This window comes from Ursus americanus, chromosome 5, assembly GCF_024610735.1.
Source record: "Ursus americanus isolate L20-20 chromosome 5, mUrsAme1.1.p, whole genome shotgun sequence".
NCBI lineage: Eukaryota > Metazoa > Chordata > Mammalia > Carnivora > Ursidae > Ursus > Ursus americanus.
The window spans coordinates 35,540,676-35,567,898 of NC_142131.1; the positions used below are offsets into that span (position 1 = coordinate 35,540,676).

General features: G+C 44.8%; 1 protein-coding gene across 5 annotated transcripts in view; it reads right to left on the reverse strand.

The window, feature by feature from the left end:
- Positions 1-6,456: 6,456 nt before the first annotated feature.
- Positions 6,457-27,223, reverse strand: part of PIK3R1 (phosphoinositide-3-kinase regulatory subunit 1) — an 84,413-nt gene continuing 63,646 nt past the window's right edge. For 3 of the 5 annotated variants that reach the window (XM_087862102.1, XM_045809818.2, XM_087862101.1), the window contains 11 exons: positions 26,571-26,772; positions 26,285-26,364; positions 15,134-15,236; positions 14,332-14,430; positions 14,070-14,250; positions 13,775-13,900; positions 12,936-13,078; positions 12,563-12,739; positions 12,397-12,465; positions 11,656-11,826; positions 6,457-10,674 (listed from right to left, as the gene is read on the reverse strand). In XM_087862102.1, the coding sequence (XP_087718228.1) occupies positions 10,485-10,674; positions 11,656-11,826; positions 12,397-12,465; positions 12,563-12,739; positions 12,936-13,078; positions 13,775-13,900; positions 14,070-14,250; positions 14,332-14,430; positions 15,134-15,236; positions 26,285-26,364; positions 26,571-26,772 (1,541 nt within the window). In that variant the 3' untranslated portion in view covers positions 6,457-10,484. Of the gene's footprint in view, positions 10,675-11,655; positions 11,827-12,396; positions 12,466-12,562; positions 12,740-12,935; positions 13,079-13,774; positions 13,901-14,069; positions 14,251-14,331; positions 14,431-15,133; positions 15,237-16,644; positions 17,467-18,548; positions 20,381-26,284; positions 26,365-26,570; positions 26,773-27,223 lie in introns of those variants that run through there. The other 2 variants (XM_045809819.2, XM_045809821.2) reach the window with 2 other exon arrangements.

Consider the following 27,223-nt stretch of genomic DNA (forward strand, 5'->3'; position numbering starts at 1 on the left):
TTGGTTTGGATGGGCTCTCACTAAGGATGCATTGGAGGGGGCAAGTCTGCAGGAAGACGCAGGAGCAGGTTGGCAGTGTTACCAAGGTATTCACGGGTCTGCTGTGGGAGGGGACCTGGACCGAAGGCCTGGTTGCAGGGTTCACGTCTGCAGGAGAATGCAAGGGCAGGGAACCGTTAAAGCAAGCTAGGTGGAGAGTGTTGGTGCGCACTGGTTCCTCTAGGTGTCCATGTATCTAGGCTGGGAAGCGGGGAAGAAAAAACTCTATTGTTCTTGGAGAAGTGTCCAGACAATCCCTTCCCATCCCCCACCAGCACACTCTCAGAGCTGTTGCTTCTGTGTCTCATTTCAACAGGGCTATTTGTTGTGCTGTCTGTTGAAGGGCAGGGAATCAGTTTCCTCTCACCCTTTGCATCTGTAGGAGCCAAGACTGCAGATTTTTAAAGTTCTAGGTGTTAAGCTTGCTGATGGTAAGAACTCCTGAATTTTGGCCCCTCTAGTTTTCAAAGCTTCAAATGTCACTGAGGTTTGTCTTCCCTGTGCAGGTTCCCCATGCGTGGGGTGCCTGGTGTGACAGTCTGTTTCTTTCACCTCTCCCTGCCTACAGTGTCCTCTCCTCCTGTGGACAGTCCCGTGGGTCTTTGTAGCTCCTGCTAGTGTCTCCGCCCTTCCCACGCACTTCGATGTGGCCTCTTCTCTACATTTAGCCGTGGAGAATCTGTTCTGCCAGTCTTTGCTGGCTTTCCTAGGTTATTTACACTGATGTGGGTGTTACCTAGTTGAATCCATGGGAAAAGGTGAGCATGGGATCTTCCTACTCTGCTATCTTCCCTGGGAGTTTCTTGTGAAATTACTTCAGGTTTTTCCCAAGTTACCAAGAGTTTTACGTAAAACACGTAAACCTGCAGTGCCGTATTTTAAGCTAGTGACTTCAGTAGACTTCCTAAGCTTACACTATTACTTCCCCTTCTCTTCAGGTTTTAGATTACATATGTTACAGTTTGTGTATTTTTAAATTTTGTTTAACAACAGATATTTGTATTTGGGTATTTTGTATTTGTTTTGTAACCTTTAAACTGGAATTGCAAGTGAATTACAGCCATTACCATATTATGGAATCCAACTTTGTGGTTTTACTGTGACTAGCGAGTTTTACAGTGCCTTCGTAAGTTTTTATGATGTTAAATCGTGTCCTTTTATTTTCACTCAAAAAACTCCCTTCAGCATTTCTTGTAAGGAAAGTCTAGTGGTGATGAGTTCCCTCAGCTTTTGTTTGTTTAGGAAAGTGTTTACCCTTCCTCCATTTCTGAAGGACAGCTTTGCTGGGTATAGTGTTCTTGGTTGACAGGGTTTTTTTCTCTCAATATTTTGGATATATCATCATGTTATCTCTTGGTGTGGAAAGTTTCTGTTTAGAAAACTGCTAATAAACTTATGGAGGTTCACTTGTAGTTAACTTCTTTTCTCTTGCTGCTTTTAAAATTCTTTGTCTTTGACTTTTGACAACTTAATTATAATGTATCTTAATGCAGCCCTATTTGGCTTCAGCCTTTATGTGGTCCTTTTGCCCCTTGGATCTGAATGTTTATTTCTCTCCCCATTTTGGGGGAGTTTTCAGGCATTATTCCTTTAAATACCCCTTTTGTCCTTTCCCTTGTCTTGTCCCTCTGGGATTCCCATAATGAGAGTTTTGTGTTTTATAAATTTTGTAGGCTTCCTTCACTCCTCTTGGTTCTTCCTTCTCTTTGCTCCTCTGACTGAACAATTTGAAATATAAGACATTCAAAATCAACCATTCTTTTTTCTGCATGGTTTAGTCTGCTTTTGAAGCTCCTTATTGAATACTTCACTTATTATATTTTTTCCTCTGTAGGATTTCTGTTTGGGTTTTTTTTTTTTAATGGTTTCTCTTTGTTGAATTTCTCATTTTGTTCATGAGCTATTTTCCTAATTTCATTTAGTTGTGCGTTCTTCTAATTCATTAAAATTCTTTAAGAGAATTATTTTGAATTTTTTGTCTGACACTATTCAGCTCTCCATTTCTTTAGGGTCAGTTATTAGAGTTTTATTAGTTCCCGAGCTTTGGTGGGGTCATATTTACCTGATTTTTCATGATCTTTGATTTCTTACACTGGTACCTACGCATTTGAGTGATTGGTTTCCTCTTCCAGACTTCAATCATTTGCTTTGGCAGAGATAGGTTTTCGTTAGTCAGTTCAGCTCGGGTTTTAGGACATGTCTGCCCTTAACGTTCTTAGGCAGATGGAGCCTGGTGTTAGCATCTATTTTGGGGTGAGGCAACTGTTCAAGCTCCGAGGTCATCAGGAGGAGTGGGAGGGATGGTATGACACTGACTGAGAACAGCTGGATAGGACTGCTGTTGTGGTTCCCTGGCCAAGGGAGGCTGTAGAATGGGCTCCACAGTTGCCTGGATTTTCTGGTCAGGCTTACTAGACAGTCGGATTGGGTCCTATACTGAGCAGTAGGTGGGGCTGTGAATTAGTTTCCCTGCCCTGGCAGGGCAACAAGATGGGTCCCAGGGCCTGCTTGGCTCATTGTTTGGGGATCCAAATTAAGCAAGGGTGTACACTGAATATCCTGGTCAGGGGAGGCCACTGGTTTTATTCTGCAGATAGGGAAAGCCATGACTCTGCAAGCCCTCTGTGCAAGCCCAAGTGGAAGCAAGGCTGTTGGATGGGTTCTGCAGCTTCCTTTGTGTTTTGCTAAGGTTCCCTGGTCAGGCAGGCTGAAGATTGTATTCAGTGGTAAGACTATATGAATTAGTTTCTCTGCCTAGTGCACTGGGAGAAGTAGCTCTAAGGCCACTAAAGCTTTTTGTGGTCTTGACTTAGGCAGACCTGTGCCCCAGGGTCCCTGGCCGAACAGGCCATTGGCTTTGCTCTGTGGGTGATGAGCTTGGCCTGCCTGTCGTCTGGCTTGAATGATGCAGTTTACACGGCCTCTGGGTGTTTTCAGCTCTTCCTGTCCGATGGGCCTGCGGACCATGCTCTGCAGTGGATGGGACTATGACTCAGCCTTTCTGTGTGGGTATGGGCAGACCCGACTTCCGGGTTGGCAAAGATTTTTGTGTGAGGTCCCTAAAAGCAGGTGTCCCTGCACCCTGCCTAGGACCCTGGTCAGACAACACCCCTGACATGGTTCTGCAGATGAGCAAAACTGCTGGTTGGGAGCTACTACTTGGGCTCTACAGGTAGGAGTTTGGTCCGCCAACATCCAAGTGTTGGTTGGTGGAAACCCCTCCTCCTTTCTGTGTTACAATTTGATTGCCAGTGGTTGAGTCCTACAGAGTCCCCTGCGATCTCTATGAGACAAAACCAGAGGAGACGCTCTCAGGAACTGCCCCCCCCCCCATAACTGATTGCTGGATGTCACCCCGGCCTCTCTTGTTCCACTGGAGGAATTGCAGGCTCAGGGGAGATCTCTTGGCTTGGCGTTGCCCTGGCTTGGAGGGACAATGCGGTCAGTGTGCAGCTTTTCCTCTTACCCTTGCAGGGCAGTCCGTCTTGTCCTCTGTGGTGCCCTGGCTGCTTCAGCCCCACTGCCATGTTCTGGGATTCTTTCAGTGGTGGTCTGTTCATGAATGGGGGTTCGGTCATTCCTTCCCCTCACGAGAACAACCATGCCCCAGTCGTGGTTATGTCACTTGCTATTAATAACTATTCTAACAGGTGTCAAGTGCTATCTCATTGTGGTTTTGACTTGTATTTCCCTAGTGATTAGTGACAACGGCCACTTTTTCAAGTGCCTTCAGCCATTCGTTTGTCTTCTAAGAAAAATTTCTGTTCAGGTTCTCTGCCTATTTTTAAATTGGATTCTTTGGGGGGTCTTTGCCATTAAGTGTAATGAATTCTTTATGTATTTTGGACATTAACCCCTTATCTGATATAGGGTCTGCAAACATTTTCTCCCATTCCATAGCTTGTCTTTTCATTTTGTTGATAGTTTCCTCTGCTGTGAAGCAGCTCTTTAGTTTGACAAAGTCCCACATTTAGTATTTATTTTGTAGCTTGTGCTTTAGGGGTCATAACCAAAAAATGCTTGCCAAGAGCTGTGTCCAGGAGCTTTTTTCCTATGTTTTCTTCTAGGAGTTTCATGGTTTCTAGTCTTACATTTAAGTCTTTACAAAATTCTTATTTTTAGTCAGACTTTTTAAGGGGGCAGTTGAGAAAAAAAAGTTTTTAATGGTTTCTGTTCTTAACATACTATACTTGCCTCCTGCCATGCCCCACAGGATTTTGTAGGCCACGTCCTCTGACTCAGTGCCTCATGCTTTAGATAGACAAAATGTCATTTCCAAGTATACTGTCCTTCACATTATCAAGAACTTGACTTCCCGTTTTGACTCACCTGAAGTGACATCAAGCTAGGTAAATAGACATCAGCTAGGTAAATGGGCCCTAATTCTGCTAATGCGTTCTTGGCCATGGTCACTGATGACACAAGGGGCCAGTTCTTAATTGTCGTGATCTGCAGTCGCCAGTTCTGTTGTGGGTTATAACTGTGGCCAAATGGTAAACAGAAAACCAGGGGGTTGAGTCGTCTCATTCATCCACTGAATCACAGCGTCTGCGACTAGACTCACAACTTTACTTTCACAGTTAGGGCGTTAGAGGCCTAGATAGGTGAATTGAGTTGGCCAAGTTCCCACAGCTGGCTAAAGACAGAGCTAAGACCAGCCTAGCCTCCCAAACTGAAAAACAGTCTATTTTCTCTATAGACTCAATGCTGTGAATATAGATGATATCATAAAGTAAAATATATTTCTATCAGTGGCGGTAGCTTTTAATGAAAATACTGGCAGTACGGTTTCAACAACCAGGTGATCTTAAGCAGTGACCCTCCAGCGGCAGTAAGCATTAAAATCAGAGAGCTCAGAGAAAGAGACCGCTGGGTCCTGCTCTCAGAGTGAGTAGTTCAGGGCTGAGGACCTTGAATTTGCACTTGGGACAGGTTTCCAAGGAGTGCTGGGGCCAGTGCTGTTAGTCAGGAAGCCACCGGTCTAAAGCCAAGCTAGGCCGTGTCCTGCCCTCCGTGACTGGCCGCTTGTGCGCTGTCCACCAGGGGAGAACTGTGGTTACATCCCCATCGGGAAGAGTAACCAGCGAACTGTTCTCTGAACTTCTAGCGTTTCCCATCGGAAGGCTGTTCCAGCGTCGGGTGAGGAGCTTTGGCTCGAGTCAGACCACTGAGGTGGGGGTGCTCTAATTGTGGCATGAGCTGAGGAAATCATTTAACATCGAATGCGGATATTGTCTTTAAACTCAAAACTGTGGAAGGATTAAATGAGATAATGCATGGGAAGTGTTGAATGGATACTTGTGTGGTTTATTAATCAGAGATCAGCCAGGAAGGAAAACTGTAGTTCTTATAGAAGGGATTGAATAAATCCAGAGAATTGGTTACTTATGTGAAGGAAGGGCTCAGAAACCGAACAGGTGCTGGGGAGGGAATGCAGAGGATTAGCAACAGCGGAAGGCTGCCACCACCTCTTGGGTTAGACTAAAAATGGAGGCACTGACGGTACAGCTCAGAAGCCAGAGGCTTCTACTGAGCGGCAGAGCGTTGAAACCCTGGAGAGAAGGTTTGTCTGGAAAGCGTTGGTGCCATGGCAAGACTCGGGACCTAGAAGCCAGAGGGCAAAAGACCCTGGGGATATATATAGTTGTCTGTGATACGGAACTGAGGGGGCCGGGCCGGGGGGAGCTGGAAGTGAACTTGTAATTGCCACACTCCGTGTGTTAGTCATTGCTGCCAGGACTGTGTTTGTGAGCCCTTCTCATTTCCGTCGCTGGACCATGCTTTCCTGTCTGGGCCCCTGGCTGTGCCCCACGTTAAATGAGTGCCATATCCATGCAAAGTAGCATCACTGTAGATTTGCTGAGCAATCAAAACAAAGAGGAAAGTTATTTCACATTAACTAGATGCTACAATGAGAACCCTCGATCTGGAGTGTAGTTTAGCTCCCTCTCGAAGCCGCGTGTCACACCCCATGTCACACTTTGCCATGTTGAACATTGCTTCATACTGTCCCTGTACTGTGGGTGTTCAGTACATGCCAACTATAGAACAGAGACAAAAACAGCTGCCTCAACAAAGCATAGTTTGTCAAGAACAATTCTGAAGGTTTGGGGATGGATGGTGGGCAAGGGAAAGGACTGACGGACAGTGGCCACACAGCAAGAACGTGCTTTGCAATGACATCACCTAGAGATATTTGTATTCGTCATTAAGGATGTAGTGAAATTTTGCCAACAACACTAACCGGTCATTCTTGCGACTAGTGTCTTTCTCACTTTACAAAAATGAGATAATGTGATGATAGGATGAAAACAGGTAGGTGTGGGACTATGGGAACAGCAGCAGCATTTGTTAACCAGAAGAGGGAAAGAGCAGGTTTAGAAGTATTTCTTACATGATAATGGAAATTTCAAACCACAAGTTTCAAAACAACCTTTATTCTGTTTGAAGACCTAATACAATGCATCAAAGCAACGTAACAAGACATAGCTCCACTGGATCTGTAGTTTGAACAAAATGTCAAGGAGGCGCGCTCCCCCCACCCCCCAACCCAAGTTGCCTTGTAAAGGCAAAATTACAACTGACCATGACATCCTCCCTCTCGTCAAAAGACCAACTTTATTTTAACAATGTCATATAAACAGACTTGTAAAAACATTGAACAGATTGTAGCTTTAAAAAATACACACATATAAATGAGTTTTTTGTTTCGTTTTGTTTTTTTTAAATAGCAGCATCCTGGGCAGCTAATGCTATCTCATGGTGACAAGTTTAATGTTAAGTTGAATAGTGTTTCCAATGAACCCAATTCCGTTCCCTCGCTACTCATACTACTAGTATTTTATACAACTGGATTTGTAAAAAATAAGAATTTGGCATTTTTGAACTTTGTCCCATGTGAGGCATTGTGCTTTAAACTGCCCCTTTCTTAAAAGACCCTGAACTCACATTTCAGGGTCTGCTTTCCAACTACTTGGATAGCATGCATAGCAAAAGCACAGGTGTTAAAACCAGCAGAATTTTTCTCCCATTAAGGAACATCAGTAGGACTCTAAAACACGTTACTAGTTCATAACCAGCTATATGACAAAGCACTTGGTTCCCCACAGTGACAGCTCACATAAACACGTTCTGACTCGACACACTGAAAATGAGGATTTCCAAGTTAAGCGAGTCATTCAGACCAGCTCACCAAAAGGAGGGACTTTACAAAGCAGAGAAAGCCAAAGAATTATGAACTTCTCACTTCACTTGCAAACAATTTTCACCCTTAGAAGACAAAACAAAGCCACTTCAAAGGAAAAAAAACAACCCATACACATATACAAGAATTGTACTAGACATGTGCTTGTTAGGTATTTTAACTCAATGACTGGATCTGTTTTGGCTGAAAGGTGTACTGGAAACAGTCCATGCACATATACATATATACATATACCAAGGGCCATGAACTTGTCAGATGTTGCAAACACATGCTCTCTGCCTTTTCACACGGTTAGGATCTTCCTCTTGTGGGTAGCATCGGGTCCCTGTGCTCCCACCGTCCAGCCCCCTCACAGCCTCGCTGCCGCTAGCTTAGCTTCTGGCGTTTCTCTCTGGGACGCTACAGTGGGTGGGGGAAAAGCACTGCGTGCAGAAAGTGGGTTATCAGGAGTGCCTCTGCTATAGCCACTCGTACTCATGAGCCGCTCAGTCTTATTAGGACCGATCGAGCCCCAAGAGCCCTTCTGGTCAAACATGTAGGACGAATGTGGTGGGCATGCTACATGCAATCAAAAAGGCATCTGGCAGAGGCGAGACCTTATAGGTCCAGGATAACTCCGCATAAACAGGGACTGATGCATCCCGCCTTCACTGCTCAGAGAGGAACCTGCTGCATTTATGTCTGTGAGATGCAAAAATGAGGCAGGTGCCTAAAGACCATGCCATTTGGGGAGAGTGGTGAACCGAAAACGTTAACGAAAGCTATCTTTTAATGAGACATTGCATCTTAGATCTTGTATTTTAGATGTTAGGTGAAAACCATACTGAACATCATCCACGTATGTGCTACCAAAAGAGACCCCACCAGAATGCTAGTTTCTAAACCACGACTAAGGAAGTGGCGGACCCGCGTGGGAAGTGAAGGAGAGTGGTCAGGCCGACACTTACAGACTGCAAGCAGGGCAATCGCAGCCAGTCGTGTGGAGGTGAGAGGGAGACGGTCAGGACAGTCAGGTCTCAGGCTGACAGTCTGGCCGCAAGACTGACTCTTGTCTTGAGAGGAGTAGCCTCATGTAAAGAAGAAAACAGTACATTCTACAGTTGATGATGTCAGCTGCTAGACCGATTGTTTCAAAAGAATTTTTAAAAGCAACTACATTAAAAACCAAAACAGAAAGCCCTCCCCACAGTATCTGAAATGAAGCCGTGGCTGAATCAAAGGAAAACTGCAGTTGCGAGTGGAATTCCCCTAGAACCCACCAGAATAGGGACTGTCACACTGATCCTTTATCGCTCCCGACACACGGACGCTTGCCACCACACAGAACGGAGTTGGCTTGAGTACATTAGGGAGACTCTCCTTTTTGCCCCAAGTTGGAAAGGCCCCTCTAAGACCCCTGCCTCTCCCCCATGGTGACGCGGACCACATACGATCACTTGGGTGAACTGGAAGGACTGTCAGGACTCCTGCGGGGCCGTGACGGTAATGAGCTCTCTGCAGCCCAGCGCACTAGCAGCTCGGATCGTGGCTGTCTGCCTTGTGGGCTCCACTGAGTGGGAAGGTAGGAAAACAACAATGTGCAGATACAAATATTTTCTCAGGTCATGCTTTTTCTGAAATGAATGTTTATTGGCTGTAAGGGGTAATCTGATGTTAAAGAGACACACATTCTAAATGCAGCCAGTATACCTTGCAATCAGTGTTCCAAACAAGGTGCACACTGCCCCGGGAGGCTGGCTTCCTTCCTACGAACTACATTACCTGACCTGCCGCCACACTGCGCTCGGGTTCCGGTACGTCTGTGCTTGGCATTAATGTGTAACGACCAGCAGATCAAAGTGGGAAAACACTGAAGTGTAAGTTATTCACTTCTCCATAATCACGAGAAAGTGCATACCATCTCGCCACCCCTCCCACCGTCCCCCCTGTACATCCCTTTGCTACATCCCCCTCCCTAGATTCAAGAAGTTCACAATTCTTTATGAAACAAACATTACCAAGTACCGTATTTTAAGGGTCTTGAAACAACATTGTTTCCTCAGCGATACTTTGTCATACTTATATATCTTTCTCTTTTTTTATTGAATAAAGCAGCTTTGAAGCTTATCAGGCACTGCCCAACAAAACATTTAGTCCAAAAAATCTGTTATGAACTTTTAACCTTGGGCTAATAGCCAAGTACTCTGTACAAGAAAAACTGTAAAATATTTCATAGTTTTAATTCTGAAGCTTTTCTTTTTTAACTGGCATCCTGTACATTTCTTTTTTTTTTTTTTTTTAAAAAAAGGAAAAGAATCACAGACAAATATTAACACAAAAAAATCTGGGACAGTATTTTCAAGCAACAGAAACGGGCTGGGGCAGCTTATTCTGAAGGTACATTTAAAACTGATATAACGAGGACAATTAAGAATTGCATAGCACTGTGAATTTAGTCTTTAGCAGAACAAAACAGAAGCTATTTGGTGTTGATACAAATACATCTATTTGATAGTTAGTCATCCATTGTTATGTACATATTTTATATAATGAATGTCATTTAAAGTCCTGTTTTCCAAGCTCCGTTTGTCCCGTCGGTGGGGTGGTTTGTTTTTTGAAGTCTAAACGAAACACTTTCTGGCACTCCGCTACGACTGAACGTACGTGAGCTGACGTTCTCCCAAAATGTCTCTTGTGAGCCGAAGTGCCTTTCTGCTACATATCGTTCTTTTGTTAGAAAAGGAAATAATCCACAGTGCGGCGTGTCCGGGTCCACCGTGCACAGCAAGGCCCAGGCCCAGCCAGCCTGGCGTGAGCATTCGCAGGCCGGGGCTCTGGAGCCCATCCACCCTCTAGTCTCCAAGGTCCCCACTTTGAGCTGGTAAAGCTTCAGAAAGCATGAACAAGCACCATGGTTAAAGGCCTCTTTGTCCCTGCACGCAGAGATTTTTGCATTTCTTTTTGTCTTTGTGTTGTGTGTTGCTGTGGCTTAAATTAAACCAAAAAAACAAAAACAAAAACCAAAAAAAACCCCAAAAACAAAAGGAAGGACAAGCGCTCCAGATTAGAAACGCAGGGTCACCGCACGGTGCTAGGCTGCATGTCTTCCCCTCTACTCTTTTGTCGGAAGCTCGAGTCCCATCTGAAGGCAGATGGCTTCGTTTCCGCAGCGCAATGACAGGTCAGGCTGGAGAGGAGCCCTGTGCTTTCCAGAGGCCTCAGGGTGGTTGAACGTCAGGAGCAGGGTCCGAGGACAAGTGCTTCATCGCCTCTGCTGTGCATATACCGGGTAGGCTAGTGTGACGTTGAGCGAGTCATTGTGCTGCACGAGGGAGGTGTGTTGGTAATGTAGCACCAGTTCTTTCAGAGAGCTGTACAAGTTATAGGGCTCGGCGAAGCCATAGCCGGTGGCCGTTTTGTTGATGACGCAATGCTTGACTTCGCCGTCCACCCTGCAGAGGAGAGAGAGAACATACGCCTTTTGAGCTGCTCCTACCTAGACAATTGTTGACTCTGCGAGGTGTTGCTCCTCAGATCGTCATCACGGAAAAGCGTGCTCTGCAGGCCGTGCTCCAGGAGGGGAAGCCTCCCGGGTGAGCTGTCGCCTCGCGGCTGTCACTTACTGGGCGAGCGACGTGGGCCGGTAACTCAGCCTCACTGAGCCACTGTGTGTGCATCTCTAAAATGGTATGTACTTAACACGGTGGCTTTGAGAGAAGGGCTGGGGTGCGGGAAATGCATGAGCTTCCAACCATTACGAGCGGGGCTGGTGTGACGACCAGGGCTATCCTAGGACCAGTATTCGTACGCTTCTTTCGCGCTGGCCTTTCACTTTGCATGTATCCTGTATTCGCCTATTCTCTTGGCCTGAACCCAAAGTTGTTCTTACTTCCTCTGCTTAAATGGAGGGAGATCACGAATATGTCGTGTTTTTAGAACCTTTCCTTCCTAGAGGACACTCACTTTTCTGAAATGATAGCAGTGATCCAAATCTTATTTCTTAAGCACTGGGGGAATACTATGGAAAATAAAAGGAAAATATGCTCTATGATGGAAATGTCTTCTCTTGGGTGCGCTGACCTCAAGACCTGTTCCTGCTGTGGACCTGACCTGTGGGTGGAGCTCTCACGAGAATTACCTCCTACTCGAATGCTATTAGCCCTGGGAGGTTAAAAAAAAAGGCAATGTTGCTAGTTCCCTTGCAAAGACTGAAACGACTCCTGATTAAGGAGTAGGTGGATTAGGCAGGTTTCTAGGCTTCTGCCTAGACTTGAAACAGAGCCTGTCTTCGTCCCTGTTCTACACTATTGCACTGGGGGTTCTTCAGGATGGGAGCTTTTCCAATCCTTGCCCCACGGTCGGGTGGCTGAACGGACGGAAAAGCAGCGCGTCAAGAGCGGGTGACAGGACCAACAGCGGCTGGAGCTACGTACACGACAGAGCAGGCGTAGCAGCCCTGTTTACTGCTCTCCCGGACCAGGAAGGTGCCGTCTCGTTTCCCTCGGAGTAGGTTCTCCGCTTTGTTGCGGTTGCTGCTGCCCACGTTCCAGGTCTTCTCGTCGTGGTGCGGCAAATCCTCATCATCTTCCACCAGCGAGTATTGGCTAGAGAGGCCGGAGAGAAAGGGTCTCCGTGAAGGCCCGCCCCCTCCCGCGCCGGCCGCTTCTCCTCCGGCTTAGCCCTCGGTGCGGCCTCCCCGACCGAGAGCCCCGGGAAGTTCAACTCCCGCTCCCGTCAGGCAAGAACTACCCGGAGGTTCCCGGGGAGAGAGAAGGTATCAACCAATCCCGTCTGTGCAGGTCAGGTCAGGAAATGTAGTGGCTAGGGGCGCTGCCAGTTTTCAAATGGTTCACACAAAACATAGATTTAAGCTTTGGAGACAGACTGAATAGAACTGTGTGGTGGTGGGTTTTGCTTTTTTTTTCTTTCGTCCTGATTGTTTCAGAAACACATGGGATTTTTCAGATGTTCAGGGCCTTCGTTATGGACACTGTCATTTTACGGCACTGTCAGACTGGCACCCCCCTTTTGTAACCTTCTGGACAAGGAGACGTAGTTGACAGAGGATGTTCCAAATGAGGTAAACCCGCTCACTTTTCCACAACCCAAGCAAGTCCTGCGGTTCCCCAACATGAGCAACTGCGCTGCCGCCCCCACCGGCGGTAAGCACTTACTCCTCCGTGTTCTCATTGCCCAGCCACTCATTGAGCTTCTTCTGCCGGACGCCCTTCTGAGTCAGCCACCTGGGAAACGGGAAAGGCAGACGCGTTAATCACGTGTCCTTACTCTGCGCAGCCATCGGCTGTGGGCTTTCAGGGTTCGGCTTCCGAAGGGACTCACATCAAGTATTGGTCTCTCGTCTTTCTCAGCTGGATGAGGTCCGGCTTTATGCTGTTCATGCGTTTGTCAATCTCCCGGTACTCAGCCGCCTGCTTCTTCAAGTCTTCCTCCAGTCGTCGTCTGCTGTCCACAATTTCACTGATTCGGGACTTTAGCTTCTCATAATTATGCATAATCCTAGAGGCAAGAGAAAGGCATGGGTCATTACCTGCTGCATCACGACAGTTTCCCAGTGCTTTTCTTCAGGTCAGGAGTGCTTTCTCGGGCTGTCGTCTGTTTTGTTTTTAATTTTACAAAGTACAGAAAGCGAGATCATCTTTCTAGAGGATTCTGGTTATCTTTAGCACAAGGACAACCCCCATGATTCACCAACCTTTGTATTTCTTTCTCATTGCCTTCACGTTTAAATTTTTCTATGTATTCTTTGCTGTACCGTTCCTGGCTTTGGCACTGTTCTTCAAATATTTTTATGGTTTCATTAAATGCTTCAATAGCTGTTCTTTTCATTTGGATTTCCTACAATACAATGTTTAATAAGCCAATGTCATACCTTCCATAGAATAGGTAATGTGTTACTATGAGACGCTGTCAGGACATTTGCTGCTATTACTCTTTAGCATGTAAGGCCACTAATTCATAAAACCCAGTAAATAGTATCACAGAAGCACACACTTCCTTTGGGAATTTTCCCAGCCTATGACAGCTATGACAGAAGACTGTCTCTGACAATTTCCTATAGTTTTCATCACTTTAAAAGTCATTCCCCTCTATCAGCAATTTAAGGAATCCACGTTGCCTTCTACTCCCTCTGGTGGTCCTAGACACATCATGGCATAGATTAAGCCTCTAGGAAAATACTGCAGTAAATAGCGTCTCCTTTTTTATGACAGGGTATATAATAGTTAAATCTCCATTTTGGAGGTTAGACAGGTTTGTGGAGAGGGGAAAATGTTCAATCAGGAATTATGTCAAATCCACTTAAAACTCACAGCAACCTCTTATGAGTACTTATTATTCTGAAATAAGAGCTTCATTGGAAAGCTTACAGAGACGTATGAATAATAAACAGTGATTCACAAATAATTGACCTTTTCCTCCCACCTGATCAGCAGAAGGTCAACTTTTTACTTTCTTTTTCCGAAAGGACACAGCTTAGATTCTAGTAACTAAGTGTGTTCTGAGACTCTAATGTGATTTTCACAGAAAACTCACCTGGGAAGTACGGGTATAATCTTCATATAATCTATCATATTCCCGACTTTTTTCTTGAAATTGAGCATTATATTCATGTAATTTTTTTCCTACAGCTTCAATATTATCTTCTTTGACAACTTGATCCTGGAAGAATTAGAGCGAGAACTTCAGCTGATGAGGTATTTATAGTCAGTGTTTTGGCCATTATCAAACAAATCTCATTACATGCAATTCATCTGCTTCACCATGTTCTCTAAACATTTGAAAGTATCTTGTCTAAATACCGTAACATGAATATTTCAGTTTTGATTACCTGTTGGTATTTGGATACCGGATAAAGTAATTTCACGTCCAGTTTGGGGTTATACTGAGCTAGAGACTCGTTCCGGTAGTGGTTTATTAGTTCAACCACAGAGTTGAAGGTCAGTGGGTCAGAGAAGCCATATTTCCCATCTCGGTGGAATATTTTGATTAATTTGTTATTTCCTCCTTTCCTGTAGATACAATAAAGGGCATTACAGTCTTCCCTAATGTCTGCTTCCACACCTCAATCTTTGCTACGTTCCCTGACTCACCTTAGTGTAAGAGTATAGTCACCATGCATTTTGGTAGATGCGTCTCGTACCAAAAAGGTCCCGTCAGCTGTGTCTCGAAGTTTCTCATTCACTTCTTCCCTGAAATGAAAAGGACACACAAAGCTCACTTTGAGGATTTAGTGACTGTTTTCATTTTTAAAATAGCCTTAATATCACAGCAAAACTGAGCACAAGGTAGAGTTCCTCTATACCTCCCCCTCCCCTTCCACACTGCATGTATTATTTATATAGAAATGTTAGGAATTTCATCTCATTACAAACTGGAAGCTAAAAAACAAAACAACACAACATACCCACTTTCGGTACTGGTATATCTGTGGTACAAAGTTTTAATTTGTTTTTTTAACCAAACACACTGACAAACGACGAGCACAAAAAGACATGATCCCCAAAGGGACTCCTTACTCCCCCTTCAAAAAAAGCGACGAATAAAAGATGCCTTTGTCAAGTAGGTGTCAGATAATAACACGAACTCCGGACAGCTTTCCCTAGCGGAAAGTGACTTTGGACCCTGCCCTTAGGCAGTGCCACTTCGCCCTGTGCTTTCCTGACATTTCTGTCCATAATGAAACGTGTTGAGTATTTAATTTCCCGTGGCATCCAGGACCCACAGTCCCCCAGCGCTCAGGGACTTCTTTGGTCTTCTTTGGAAGACAACCAACTATGCTTCATGCTTATGTTGGAGGATATCCTAAAAATGGAACTTAGTGCGCCGGTGTGTTTCTTTCTCTAAAACTAGAACTCTCTCTCCGGTGAAAATTCAGAGTGCTTGTCGCCTTACCTTGAGATATCTCCCCAGTACCATTCAGCATCTTGTAAGGACATATTGTTATTCATACCGTTGTTGGCTACAGTAGTGGGTTTTGGTGGTTTAGGAGGCAATGCTGCAGATGAAGGAGAAAGAAAAAGTTGTTTGTTTGCAATCCCAAGTACACTTGAATACTTAGACCTACTTTAAGCTTCTTTAGAAAACTGTGAAATACGGCAATAGTTCCCAATTCTATGAAACAGGGTCATTTGTTAAAATAAAGACATCTTTCAGGGTATGGGTCAGAAAGTAGAAAAGAGGGAACAGCTTACAGATGAGCAAATAAACCGGGCTGGCCATGTGAATGAATTTCAGATTGAATCCAGAGTCCCGGCTTTTTCTACTTCCAGGCTCTAGTTATATTAAAGTTTCAGGCCTGATCGAATCCATCTAAAATAGGAAACCGTGAACATATGAGCAGGAGGAATCACATGGGTTGGCTTTAATTTCCTCCTCTTATTTAATTATAAAAGACAAATTTGGTTTCTGTCCTCCACAAATGCTGTAGCTGTAATAAAACTCATCTACAGCAATATGTTTTAAGAGGAGGAACTGGGTTTCTCTAATCTTAGTATTTCAGGCACTGTTCTGCCAAAAGCCACTTTAAGAAACTCATCTGTGACCTCAATCTCTTCAGTATTCACATTAATAATCTTTTGGATAAATTGTGCTCTATATGCCAAGACGGAGGAAAAATCCTACCCCTCTTCCTCAGTGTCAAATCACTATTCATGTATCAATTGGTGACAAATAAAAAAACACTGCAGTGTTTCTGAATTTCTTAATTGGGAGCAGGGCTAATATTGGAATACAATTTAGGAAGCAAAATAAGGCTAGCGTTTGTAGCTGAATTCTAAGTCACAAGTTTACAAGTTTTAAAGGACCATTAGTATTTCACGCAAAAATTTCAAGTCTATCAATATTTTTTAAAGGCTAGCACTAAATAAATAAGGGGAAGCCAACTCCTTTTCTCATTACAGTAACTTCACAGAAGAGCAGGCAAAGTCTCAGCGTTTGATTTAGAATAGTTTCAGGTCAGCTAGGACTGAGTTGTAATCACTGCCAGGTTTTACATGCTTTCTAAAAGTACCAAGTGTTATCACTGCAAAGTACCACCCTGTCCTAATCCACTGTCAAAAGAGAAAAGCAGCACAAAGGACGCATCCTTTTAATTAAAGGAACAGTATGAACGATACACAACACTATCACCCAAACAGCAAAGGACCTCGATTAACAAAAGACACCAGTGAAAAACTGGAATTCAATTCCTGTCTGTTCAAGTAAGAGAAAGCATTCAGCACATACAGCCTGCTCTGCTTGCTTCCACAGGCAAACAATTTCATGTCCAAGCTATGATCAAGCTAATTTTTATTAAATTACAAGTTAATAAACAGAAATCTAAAGAGGACCAGTTACAGTAGTTGTCAAAAAAAAAAAAAAGCCACAAAATAAACTAGCTTTCTAAAAGAATACTGCAGTATTACCTGGTGGATCCATTTCTATATAAAACATCAAGTCTGTGCCACAATTTCTATCTGTCTTAGCATATTCTAAATCCAGGTCTTCCATATTCCAAACAGTGTTGTACATTTGTGCGAGAGTTTCCTTGGCTGAGCTCAGTTATAAGAAAAGAGTCCGGCTTTCTTTGTAATGGTGTCTTGGAATTCATTTTAAAACCTATAAGGGGCTGCACTGTAACCTATTACATCACACACCCCAGCCAATCAAGTCAGAAAAATGTCACCAGACCACTCCTGCTTCATCATTTCTCTTCCACATCCAGCCCTAGCACAATCCCAACCTCACTGAGAACCTACATTTACTAGACCGGCAACGCATGCATGCTCGTCGTTTCCAAAAGGTGTTTAATTTGACTCTTCACCACCACCAGTGAGTTTTCTAATTCCTTTTTTATTACTCCTTGAGCATGGTACGCTCCGCTGTTGGCAGGTTGACAAAAGCTGATACGCTGCAGCACGGAGCTTTTTTTTTTTTTTTTTTTTCCCCTCACTGCATCTGGGTTTATGGAGAGTCTGATCATGCCTTGGTTTAAATATCTTACAAATGCATCAAAATGGTATAGTTAAGGTATATTTTACAGTCCTTAAATACCTCTTGTATATATTAAAAGCAGAAGGGATCAAGAACTCAGATATTTCACTCCTACAGAATGTACTGACAACTCAGAACTTAAACACTGTTACAAATGTACCACATAAGAAAGCACAATTAAAAGAAAAATCTCCTTCTACCACACACAGTAAAGTTAAAACTAGACCTTAAGGAATAACAATGAAAAATCTTAATAATGAAGATGTATTATTAGCACAAATTTAATGTTACAAGACTAGTCAAGGTAAGTTCTATCTTCCAAAAAGAAAGGCCATATATCAGAATGCAGAGTAGAGGGAGTGATGTTTGCAAACTATTTCTCACTGATTGATAGCATGAGGAGTCTGAAGATGGGCTTAATACTGCTTGAGGGGGGAGAGTGATGTAATCACTTTTGGGATTTTTTTTCTTCCCTCCATCTCAAATGCCTCACTCTGGGGACTATTAATCCTGGTTAGCAATATTTAAATCAATTCGTCTATAAATCTACTAGAGTTCTTTAAAGCCATTCTGCATATAATCCTGCCACCCTTACTAATGTACATTCCCACTGTACACCGTTTCTACGTGCACAGTATAAATCATAGAAAATAGTGGGGCACAGGCAAGGCATGCTCGGAGCACGGCTCACTTGTATCTCGTCTAGCTGAATTCATTTTCCCATTAATGAGGAAGGCAGACTCAACCCATACCCTGCAGCCCACTCCCAGGGGCACTGTTCTATTCCTAAACTCAAAGTCTCACAAAGTGGGGGGTGGGATATGTCCTCAGATAAGGTTCAGAAAAAAATGTTTTGGTTTAAGACAAATGTGTTTCCTCCAGCAAAAGCAGTCCTGCCAGCAGCTGTGGACAGGCTAACAGCCCAGAGGGCCACCCCATGCCGTTGGGAGCACCTGGTGCAAACCAGTCCTGCTGCTGGAACCCCCATGGCAAAACGACCCAGGGAGGAGGGAAGGGAGACAGGTGATTTTCCACGTATCTCCAAAGCCTGGCCCGGCACCAACTTCCAGCCAGGCGCTTTGTAATTACCTCCTTCCCCATTTCTAACCTAAACCCCATCGTTTCCTCCCACTGTGCCCCTCGAGGAAAGGGGGGAGTGTCTCCGCTAATCTCTTATCTGCTCTCCCCAGACAGCACTTAATCAGTCTCTCTCACACTCAACACACACACACCCCCCCCCCCCGCAAAGACAAAACTACAGAAGCGAACCTTTCATACAGGTACAAAAAGCAAAGCAGGGAAGCGGCGAGGGGGGCACAAGTTAAAGGCAACTTACTTTGCAGGTTATGCATGTCTGCAGTTTCGCGCGGCAACGCCAGTATCCGCCAGTGAAAACAATGCCCCCGGCTAGTCCCGCGGCGCCCGCTCCGTGGCCGTGCTCGCGCCGGCAGAGCGCAGGGGCGGCGCGGGACCCTCGGGCTCGCGCGGCGCGACACGGACGCCGGCAGCGGACCGCGGCAGCAGCGCCGCTCACCGCCCGCTCCCCATTGAGAAAGCCACTGGATGCCGGTGCTGTACCCGGGAGGAGGGGAAAAACCCCGGGGCTCGCACGTCTCGCAGATAAAGATCACGGCTTCATGATTAACTTGGGCAGGTTCAAATATTTGCTGAGCTAGGGATTTCGGGTGGGGGAGGGGAGCCCAAGTCAAAGTCAAAGTTGTCATCGGCTAACAAGTGGCCACTGCCAGCCCAACTCGGTCATTTTCGCCGAGGAAATGAGAAGGCCATTGTGAAGGGACCTAAAATAGTCTCTCTAACTAGCTGCAGCGGCGCGCGGGGCTCAAGTGGCCACAGTGAAGCGAGGCACTATGCACGGCCAAACACAGGAAGTGGCTGAGCTGGTTCAGCAAAAATAGAATCAAAGCCCTGCTTGTAAAGGCCTGAACCTCTCCGAACAGCCCAGAACAGCGTGCCTCGCTCGAGTCCACCTCCTCCCACACACTAGCACAGACGGCCCCGCAGGTGTACCAGGAGAGCCCCACGGAGGAACTTGGCAGGGTACAGGTTTGGAAAAGGCCTGCTGGCAGGGGGAGAGGATCCCGGGGAAGACTGCTGTAACTGCATGGATACTCTAGCCCGCGACCACGCGAACCCGGCAGAAAAATCCCGCTGTGCAGCCGCTTTTATGGAGCCGATTTCAACCCACGCTTAACTGGCCATAGGATTGTCTAATAATTAAAAGGCGTGTCTGCATGAAGTTCACGTGGCTGCCAAATGGCGCAAAGGATAGGGCCAGGAGAAGGGTATGCCTTCCCAGAGGATTTCTGTCCTCTGAGAAAGTTGCAGTGAACCAGACTAGAATGTGACCTAAGAAAATTTTCACTGGCATCAGCGAACGATGGACGGCTTTACTGCTATCCCCCAGAACCGTAACAATGTAAAATCACAGAATCACTAACTCTAAAACCAGAAAGTAATTCTAAAGAGCACGTGAAGCAAATCCCTCAGGCTACACACCTAACCCTAATCCACAGGGGTGAAGTGGTTTGCACAGGATCAAGGCACGAGCACCACAACCTAGCCTTCAGACTTTTGGTCCTAAACTCCTTTTTCTCCACCCACTGGCCCTGGTATTCACTTCCTTCTGCCAGAGAAAGTTAAAATTAACAAGTGAAACTGAAGTTAATTTCTTTTAGGCCACATGTGAGAAATTTCACACCTATAATAAACTGACTTTTTCTGTTTTTCTATTTTTAGCTTAGTTACATTTTTTTAAAAACTACCTTCTAATTCTCTGTGAAGAAACACAGTTCTGTCTATAGTATTTACCCTCTGGCTGTGCATAGGAAGGTGACCCCACGGTCCCACGCAGAGCTAAAGGGAGATCTCGGTGTTGACATACAGTGCGTGCAGGCGGGGCCCAGCTTGAGGACCACCTGCAGTATCCAGGAGTGTGCTAACCTCACGGTGCGAGTGGCTTTATGAACTTTCCTGTGGTGCAACTGTTAGAGCGTGAAAAACCTACCTTCCAATGGTAAGAAAAAAGTCTGTAAGTGAATCTTCCAGCTCTTGCCTGCTGATCCCAGGGACATACGGTTAGTTCCGATAACACCCTTGCATCCTCAGCTGCAGAATCTTGTCCTACTTTTAAAATAGTCTTTCTAAAGCTAGAAAGCTTGGAAACATCAGTCTCTTCAGCATACCTGTCTGATATTACATGATTTTTCATGTCAAAACCTTCCAAGATGATAATGTTTTCTAGTCCAACAGTATATTTTCCATCTCAGAAGAAAACTATCCACTGGAAAGCAGTACACCCTCAACTTAGAGAAAGCCACGTCTTAGAAGAGATTTGAGAACTTTGCCTCAAGTTTCTCCCAATATGTATAATCCTCTACCATAGAGCTTCTATTATGTTACTGAAAGTATGAGCTGAGTCTTTTCCCATTCAGTTTTAGTCTTTGAAAAGTGATGGACAAGACGCTCGCTGCTCTTCATTAGCTTAAAAAGGGAGCCCTCTGCTGGTAGAACAGAATCAGTAACTTCTTGGGAGAAAATGCTCAACTTTCTGCGTGGTTCATTCATTTCCCACTATGTCCAAAATTTCAGACAGATTAAACAGGATTTATTTGCAAATAACTAATCAAATGTACAGGTGTAGTATCAACTTGGGAAATGTTTTTCATGCGGCTGCTAAGCACTTAAAAAAAAATCTCACATTTTAATTTCAGCATCTGAGACCCAAACTCAGCCACACTGGACAACTTACACAGATGTTTGAAAACTCACTCTACCCTCTAGATTCCTCAAAGTTTTGTAAAACTCATTTTGGAGGCAAACAACAACAACAACAACAACAACAGGCCACATTTTGTTTCTCAACATGCATGACCTAGTCAGGAAAATATCTTGAATTATGTTTGAAAGGTAATAGAGTGGACACCATCTCACACGTACAAATCACCATCAGATAGTGAGTGTTCCCCAACCAGCTTCCTTCCTGCACGGCGTCTTCAAAAAAAGAAATGCAGTGAGAAGAAAAAAAAGGAAATGAACCAAAATCTTCAAGGGTTAAATGAATGCCTCCCTTCATAATTTTAACTTAAGACAAATGAGGACAGAAGGGCCTTTCAGTATGATGCAAATTCTTTACTCCACATCCAGTGCTCTTACTGATGCTGCACTAGGAGAATGTCCATTTGAATTTCTAAATAAACCCAGATTTACATATGATACATTCTACAAAATATGTGAAAAGGTGTGACTGTTGCTTAGCAGAATGAAGCACTCCTTCCCTCTCAAATGGCTGTCCCTGGAGAGAAGGAGTCTGCGTGGTAAAGACAAAAGCCACCCGATACCCCACCCATGTAGGCACACCTGCAATATGCTTCTTTTTCAGAACACAAATAAAACTTCCTATTTTTCGTTATAACCTAGTGTGGCTTGCCTCTGTTTACTCCTACCCATCTAAATATATGCATTTTTTTCAAGGTTTCATTTCTCACCTTTGAAACAACCCTCTAATGTCAGACCACATTTTAAACCCAATAAAAAATAAATCAGAGAAAAGTAAAACTCTTTGAAAGTCATTTCCCTTTACCTTAGTGCTTGCTTTAGTCTTGGTTGAAAACCAAGCCCAGAGCATTTAAAACAAGATTTATGAATCAGGCTCTTCAGGATGAATGTTTTGCAATGCGCCAGTGGTTAAACATTAACTCTGACAGGTGTAGAAGGGCAGGAGGGAGAAAGAGTCATTTATTTTCCACTCTGGGCTTGAGGGTGCAATATTAGACTTCAATTATGCTGCATTAATATTTCTGAATATATCCGTGAAATCTGAAATATGTAAATACACTTATAATGGGTTTCATTCAGAGCCACCCGTGTTAAACGGTCCTGTTTGTACCTTAGTTGCCCTACAGAGACCTGCGTTAGCTACCTGAGTACCAGCAGGGGAAACAGCACATGATGATTCAAGAAAACCTGCTGTTCAGCTTTAGGTATTTTTACGACTTTTAGTAACAAAGGCAACAGCAGACTATCCAAGTTCTGAGAACCTAGGGACTCTGTGTTTAACCTTTCAAACCTTAGTTCCCCTCCAAATAGGGGAGATGCTTGCTTCACGGGTTTACTGGATGTGCTAAATGAGTGGGTATGCCAAAGTTCTTTGAAAGTTGGTTAGTCTGTCAAAGAAATTTTTAAAAATTCATGTGGATGATTGTTATCCTTTGCTCTATGCTAGGAGAGGCTCAACAGGAGAGGAAGCCTTTGTCATCCCTGAGCAATGTGAGCTGAGCAGAGGAAAATATGAGCTAAGTTTAAGGGGACAAGATCTTAAGGGCATAAGCCCATGGAACGGGCTGATCACTGCCCATCAAGCAGGGAGAAGACCTTCCTGGGACATGAAGTAGATGGCCCTGTTTGGGGCTGCTGTGTACAGGTGTGCGTTCTGTCACTGCACAGAGGCACGTGGCAGGGGCAGGTACTACTGAAATCCAGGCTCCTCCACTCACCAAGCCACACACACGGGAAGAGGCATGATATTAAGTCAGGTACCTTCCTCCCTCCAAGCCGCGCACCCAGCGAGCAGCAACTGCCCAGTGCGTGTGTCTCCGGCAGCTTAGTGGTGAAGCCCAGGCAGGCTCCTAGAGGCCTGGCTCTGCTGGCTGGCAATGTGGGCTCAGGAGGGAAGGGCCTGATGGGACTGAGGAGCTGGAACTGTAGAAGGGGGCCCCCTCTGGTAGGTCCTTAAAGACCAGAGTTGAGCAATGGTAGAGAGAGGCTATAGGGTCATGAGTTTCAGTACTTATCACCTCAATCTCACAACCACCCCAGGGGAGAGGCATTATTCCCATTTCACAGACTAGAAAACAGTTCGGAAAGGCTGCGTTACTTGATATGAACTTGGCAAATAGGCAGCCAAGAGCTGATTCAAACCCAGGTCTATTTGAGACTCACTGTTCTTACCAGCGCATGATGGATGGAGTGACTCTGAGTTTTATCCCCCACAGCTATGAAAATTGCACTCGGGCTCTTTACTATATGTGACCCATACCGGAAACTTCAGGGGCGTTGGACTGGACACTAAAATCAGCCCAACTGCTCACGAAGGTTCCCCAAACCCATGAAGCCGATGCAGCACCGAGCCCCAGGCTCGAGTCCAGGACTGGGTCCCTCACAGGTGACCTCCCCCAGGTGACCCGGTTCTGGCACACACAGTTTGGTTAGCACCACGTGACCTCTCAACCTCTAGGGGCGCTTCAGTCTCCTTATGAGCAAAGGAAGAGCAGAGCAATGTTTTCAACTCTAAAGTGATGCTTTTTACGATACATTTAAAACATTTACTACTTCTTAAAATCTAGTGTATCAGGCCATTCTTTTTGTACTTTGCAATTTATTTTGATCGAAACTTTGAAATTCCTTGAATTAAAATACTGTTTCCTCTTCCCCTTTTCAAACTGTACCAATTCCATTTCAAGTCCCATTTTTTTCTCTAAGTCTTTTCTGTCTACTCAATTACCCGACAAAGTCACCCATCACATCTCTCCAATTCTCTTCATGTTTAGAGTCAGCACCCTCCCTCCCACCGCGTGCTAGTGGTCATTTCAAGTTCTACCAGGTAAAACCTATAAAAGATGTCTGTCTATCCCACAATAGCCTTGCTTCCATCTCCCCCCAAAATCATTCAAGTACTCATTTCTATTCACAACAATAAAGTTATCGCGAATGATTTATGACTGTTCACTGGAGATGCACCGGTTGTGCTTCCAGAGACCTCTGGTAACAGCACACGCTGGGGCAGTGATGAAGGAGTCGAGGAAAATGTCGGATTCTTATCAGGCCTAAGAAATCATTTCTCCAACCAAGAGTGCCCTGCCAGTCATCTGCATGACGCCGTTCCTGAATACAAAGGTGTTCAGGACGAGGACGTTCTTCCTGACGTAGATTGTACGTTTCCACAGGTCAGACACACTGAAGCACTTACTTTCATTCCACAGGGCCTATACATTCTTCAGGATAGCTAAGAGATACCACACAAAGGGAAAGATGGCTCAAACTAGCATTTAGAGATTACTCGGCTTCAATTTCCTTGAAGAGGTCGCATAACTCCTGGGATGGTCTAGGAAACGTTCAATGCATTGTTTACCATTCAACATGGCTGACAGGACTAACCCACCTTTGAAACTGGCACACCAGTTTCTTAGTAGAAGAACGCAGCAGGGTCTGTGACCTAGCAGGCAGTCTGAAGTGTGCACAGTGAAAAAGGGTGAATGTGAATTTTTTTTTTTTTTGGATGGAATTAGTTTGAAACTGATAAGGACATTTAACCGCTTTACACCAGTCAGACTAATTAAACTCCAACACAGATTCTCCTTGGTGTGTAGCAGAAATTCTCAAAAACTCTGTGATAAATTCGTTGGTGGGTATCTATCAAACCCTGTCTGGCTTTTAAGCTTCCATGTCTTCCCGTCTCCATAGGAGTGGGCACTGAGAAGACCGGGACCACCCCCAGCCCTTTACCCCCAGCAGGGCTCAGCTGTCCCTACTCTCGGAGACAGACCTCCACACACGCCCCAAGGAAGTGGGAGGCAGGGCTCCGCCCTTTGGCCCAGGGGCCTGTTTTGTTGTTACTAGTCTTCTTCCCCACCCATGTGTTTGTGGGGGGTGGGGGGTGCCAGCGGCAGTCAGTAAAGGGCTCAAGTGTCATGTTTCACACCTGCCCCTCCCCCCCCCGCCCCTCATCACAGGGTACTTTTAACCTACCACTGCATCTTTTCTATTGATCCCAAAGGCAGCCTCTGAACACCAACAAGGAGTTCCCAAATTCATTAACAAATGCGCCTAGCAGTCACATGAGATGAAACCTTTTGGCCGCCCCCTGGACTAAAGTCCTAGGGCACTGATGACAGACTTCTCTGATGCCATTCACCTACAATTCGGAGTATCCCCACTGAACATCCTGCCTGCTGTGATTTGGAACATTCAGAACGTACCACTCTCGCCTTATGTACAGTTTCTGCTGCCTCCCTACGTTTGATACCATATTCTGGTCCTGTCCACAGGAGCCCTTCCAAATACCTGGACCCTGAGTGGTTACCTACCCCGTCCTGCAGTCCACACAGGTGGGTTTTAAGCCGAAGCCCTACCTCCCTCAGTCCGCCCCGTCCAGATGCACACCGCCAAGCCCGGCTGTGTAACAACTACAAAAGCATGACGTAATTCCCCACGGCTGAACACAGGGGGTCCCCAGGCCATGTTTTTTACAGAGATGAACTGGGTAGTTTGCATGAGTTACCTGTAATAAAGAGTAAATTCCTGATGTTTTATTTTAATTCTAGGCATAAATTAAGACTATAAGCATCATCTCTACTGGTCCTGAAACTTCACTTCACTGTCTGAACCCTAACCTTTATTCCCAATAAAGGTTCTATTAGCTCATTTTTAACAAGCATATAGGCAAAGCAGGGTTGTTTAGACTTTCCACAGTAGAAGAAAAATACATCAGTTTAAATTAAACCCACTGCTAACGTGGTCTACATTTCCTGCTAACTGAATGCCAGTCTGCTTTCAAAGAAGTGTCTGGCCTGCTCTAACTTGCTGCAGTGAACACCCTGGTTTCATACTGCTTGCATTCTTGAAAATGTTTATTTGGACAGACATTTCTCAGCAGACCTGCTTCCAAGACACACATTCCAAAATACTTCAAATTATATAGTAATTATAAATCCCCTACTTTATAAGTATTAGAAAGGAAAACAGGAATGTCAACAACTAAAATGAGCTCCATAATTTATGCAACTGGGAGCAACAAAGTTGAGGGGAAGGGAGAGCGCACCCCACAACCCTCATCGAAAACCAAGATCATCCACAGATGCTGAAAAATCCACAGGTACTGAAACCCAGATAATACTTGCCACAGCCAGTACCACTCAAGCCGTTCTTCCCATAAATCACAAGGTAACACGTTATGGATCACGATTCTACCAGAACTTATGTTCCTCCAGAGAAGGTCTAAAGCCACCATTCTAAAAACGAGCCAGGAGAGAATGTGAAAAGTCCAAAAAGCATTACCTGGTGCAGGCTGTCGTTCATTCCACTCAGTTGAGATTAAAATTTCTATAACTTTTATGAGGTGTTCAGTATTCTCAGAGCTACAAAAAAAGAGAGTTTTCTTAGAAACCTTTTCTTTTTTTTGAAACAACAAACTTACGTGCATTTATACACATTCAAGTCCATGTGTCTGGTATAAAGGTGCACATGTATCTGTGAGCAAGTATCTTCAGAGTAAGTTGAATGATCCCCAGCTTAGGACTACCCCCAACACCCAAAAATACATGCTTCTCTCCTTTCACCTTACCTGGCTGCTGGGAATCTGAAAAGCAGAGGACTGAAAAGTTCAGAGAGTACTCTTGCATTCAGAAGATTCTTGCTGGAGGCTTGAGAGAGCTTGAAGAAATGTTTTAGCAAATACTGAAGCGTAAGCCAATACTGATGAGGTATGTTAGGTGCCCTAATGAGCTTCTTCAACAGCTGGATATACTCTTCAGAGCTTTGTACTTCTACAGAGTTAAAAAAAAAAAAAAAAAAAAAAAAAAAGAAGAAGAGATTGTTTCTAGATATCAGTGACTCAACACCTAGAACATTTCTGTTCTAGCTACAGTAGAACGAGTCCTTTTAAACGAAGTCGTCAGAGGCAGCGACAGGACATTTGTTCTTCTCATTAGAAAAGGCATTGTGAGCAAGTAGAAATCTCAAGTCAAATGGAAATGCAAGAAACTCTCGGTGTAAAAACACCACAAGAGGCTCAGGATGTGCTGGCAGAGGTCTGCCCTGTGATGCGCAGCTTCGAGTGTGACTGGCTAATTTGGAGGAGCCTCAGATAAGTATCACACGTTTTAACTTTGAAGGTTACGAACCACAATTTCCTGTCCCCAAAGCACTTTAACTGAGCGTTGGCTCCTGAGCCTCAGAGTCCTCCCCCCTCAACACATTTTGTAACGGCCACTCGAG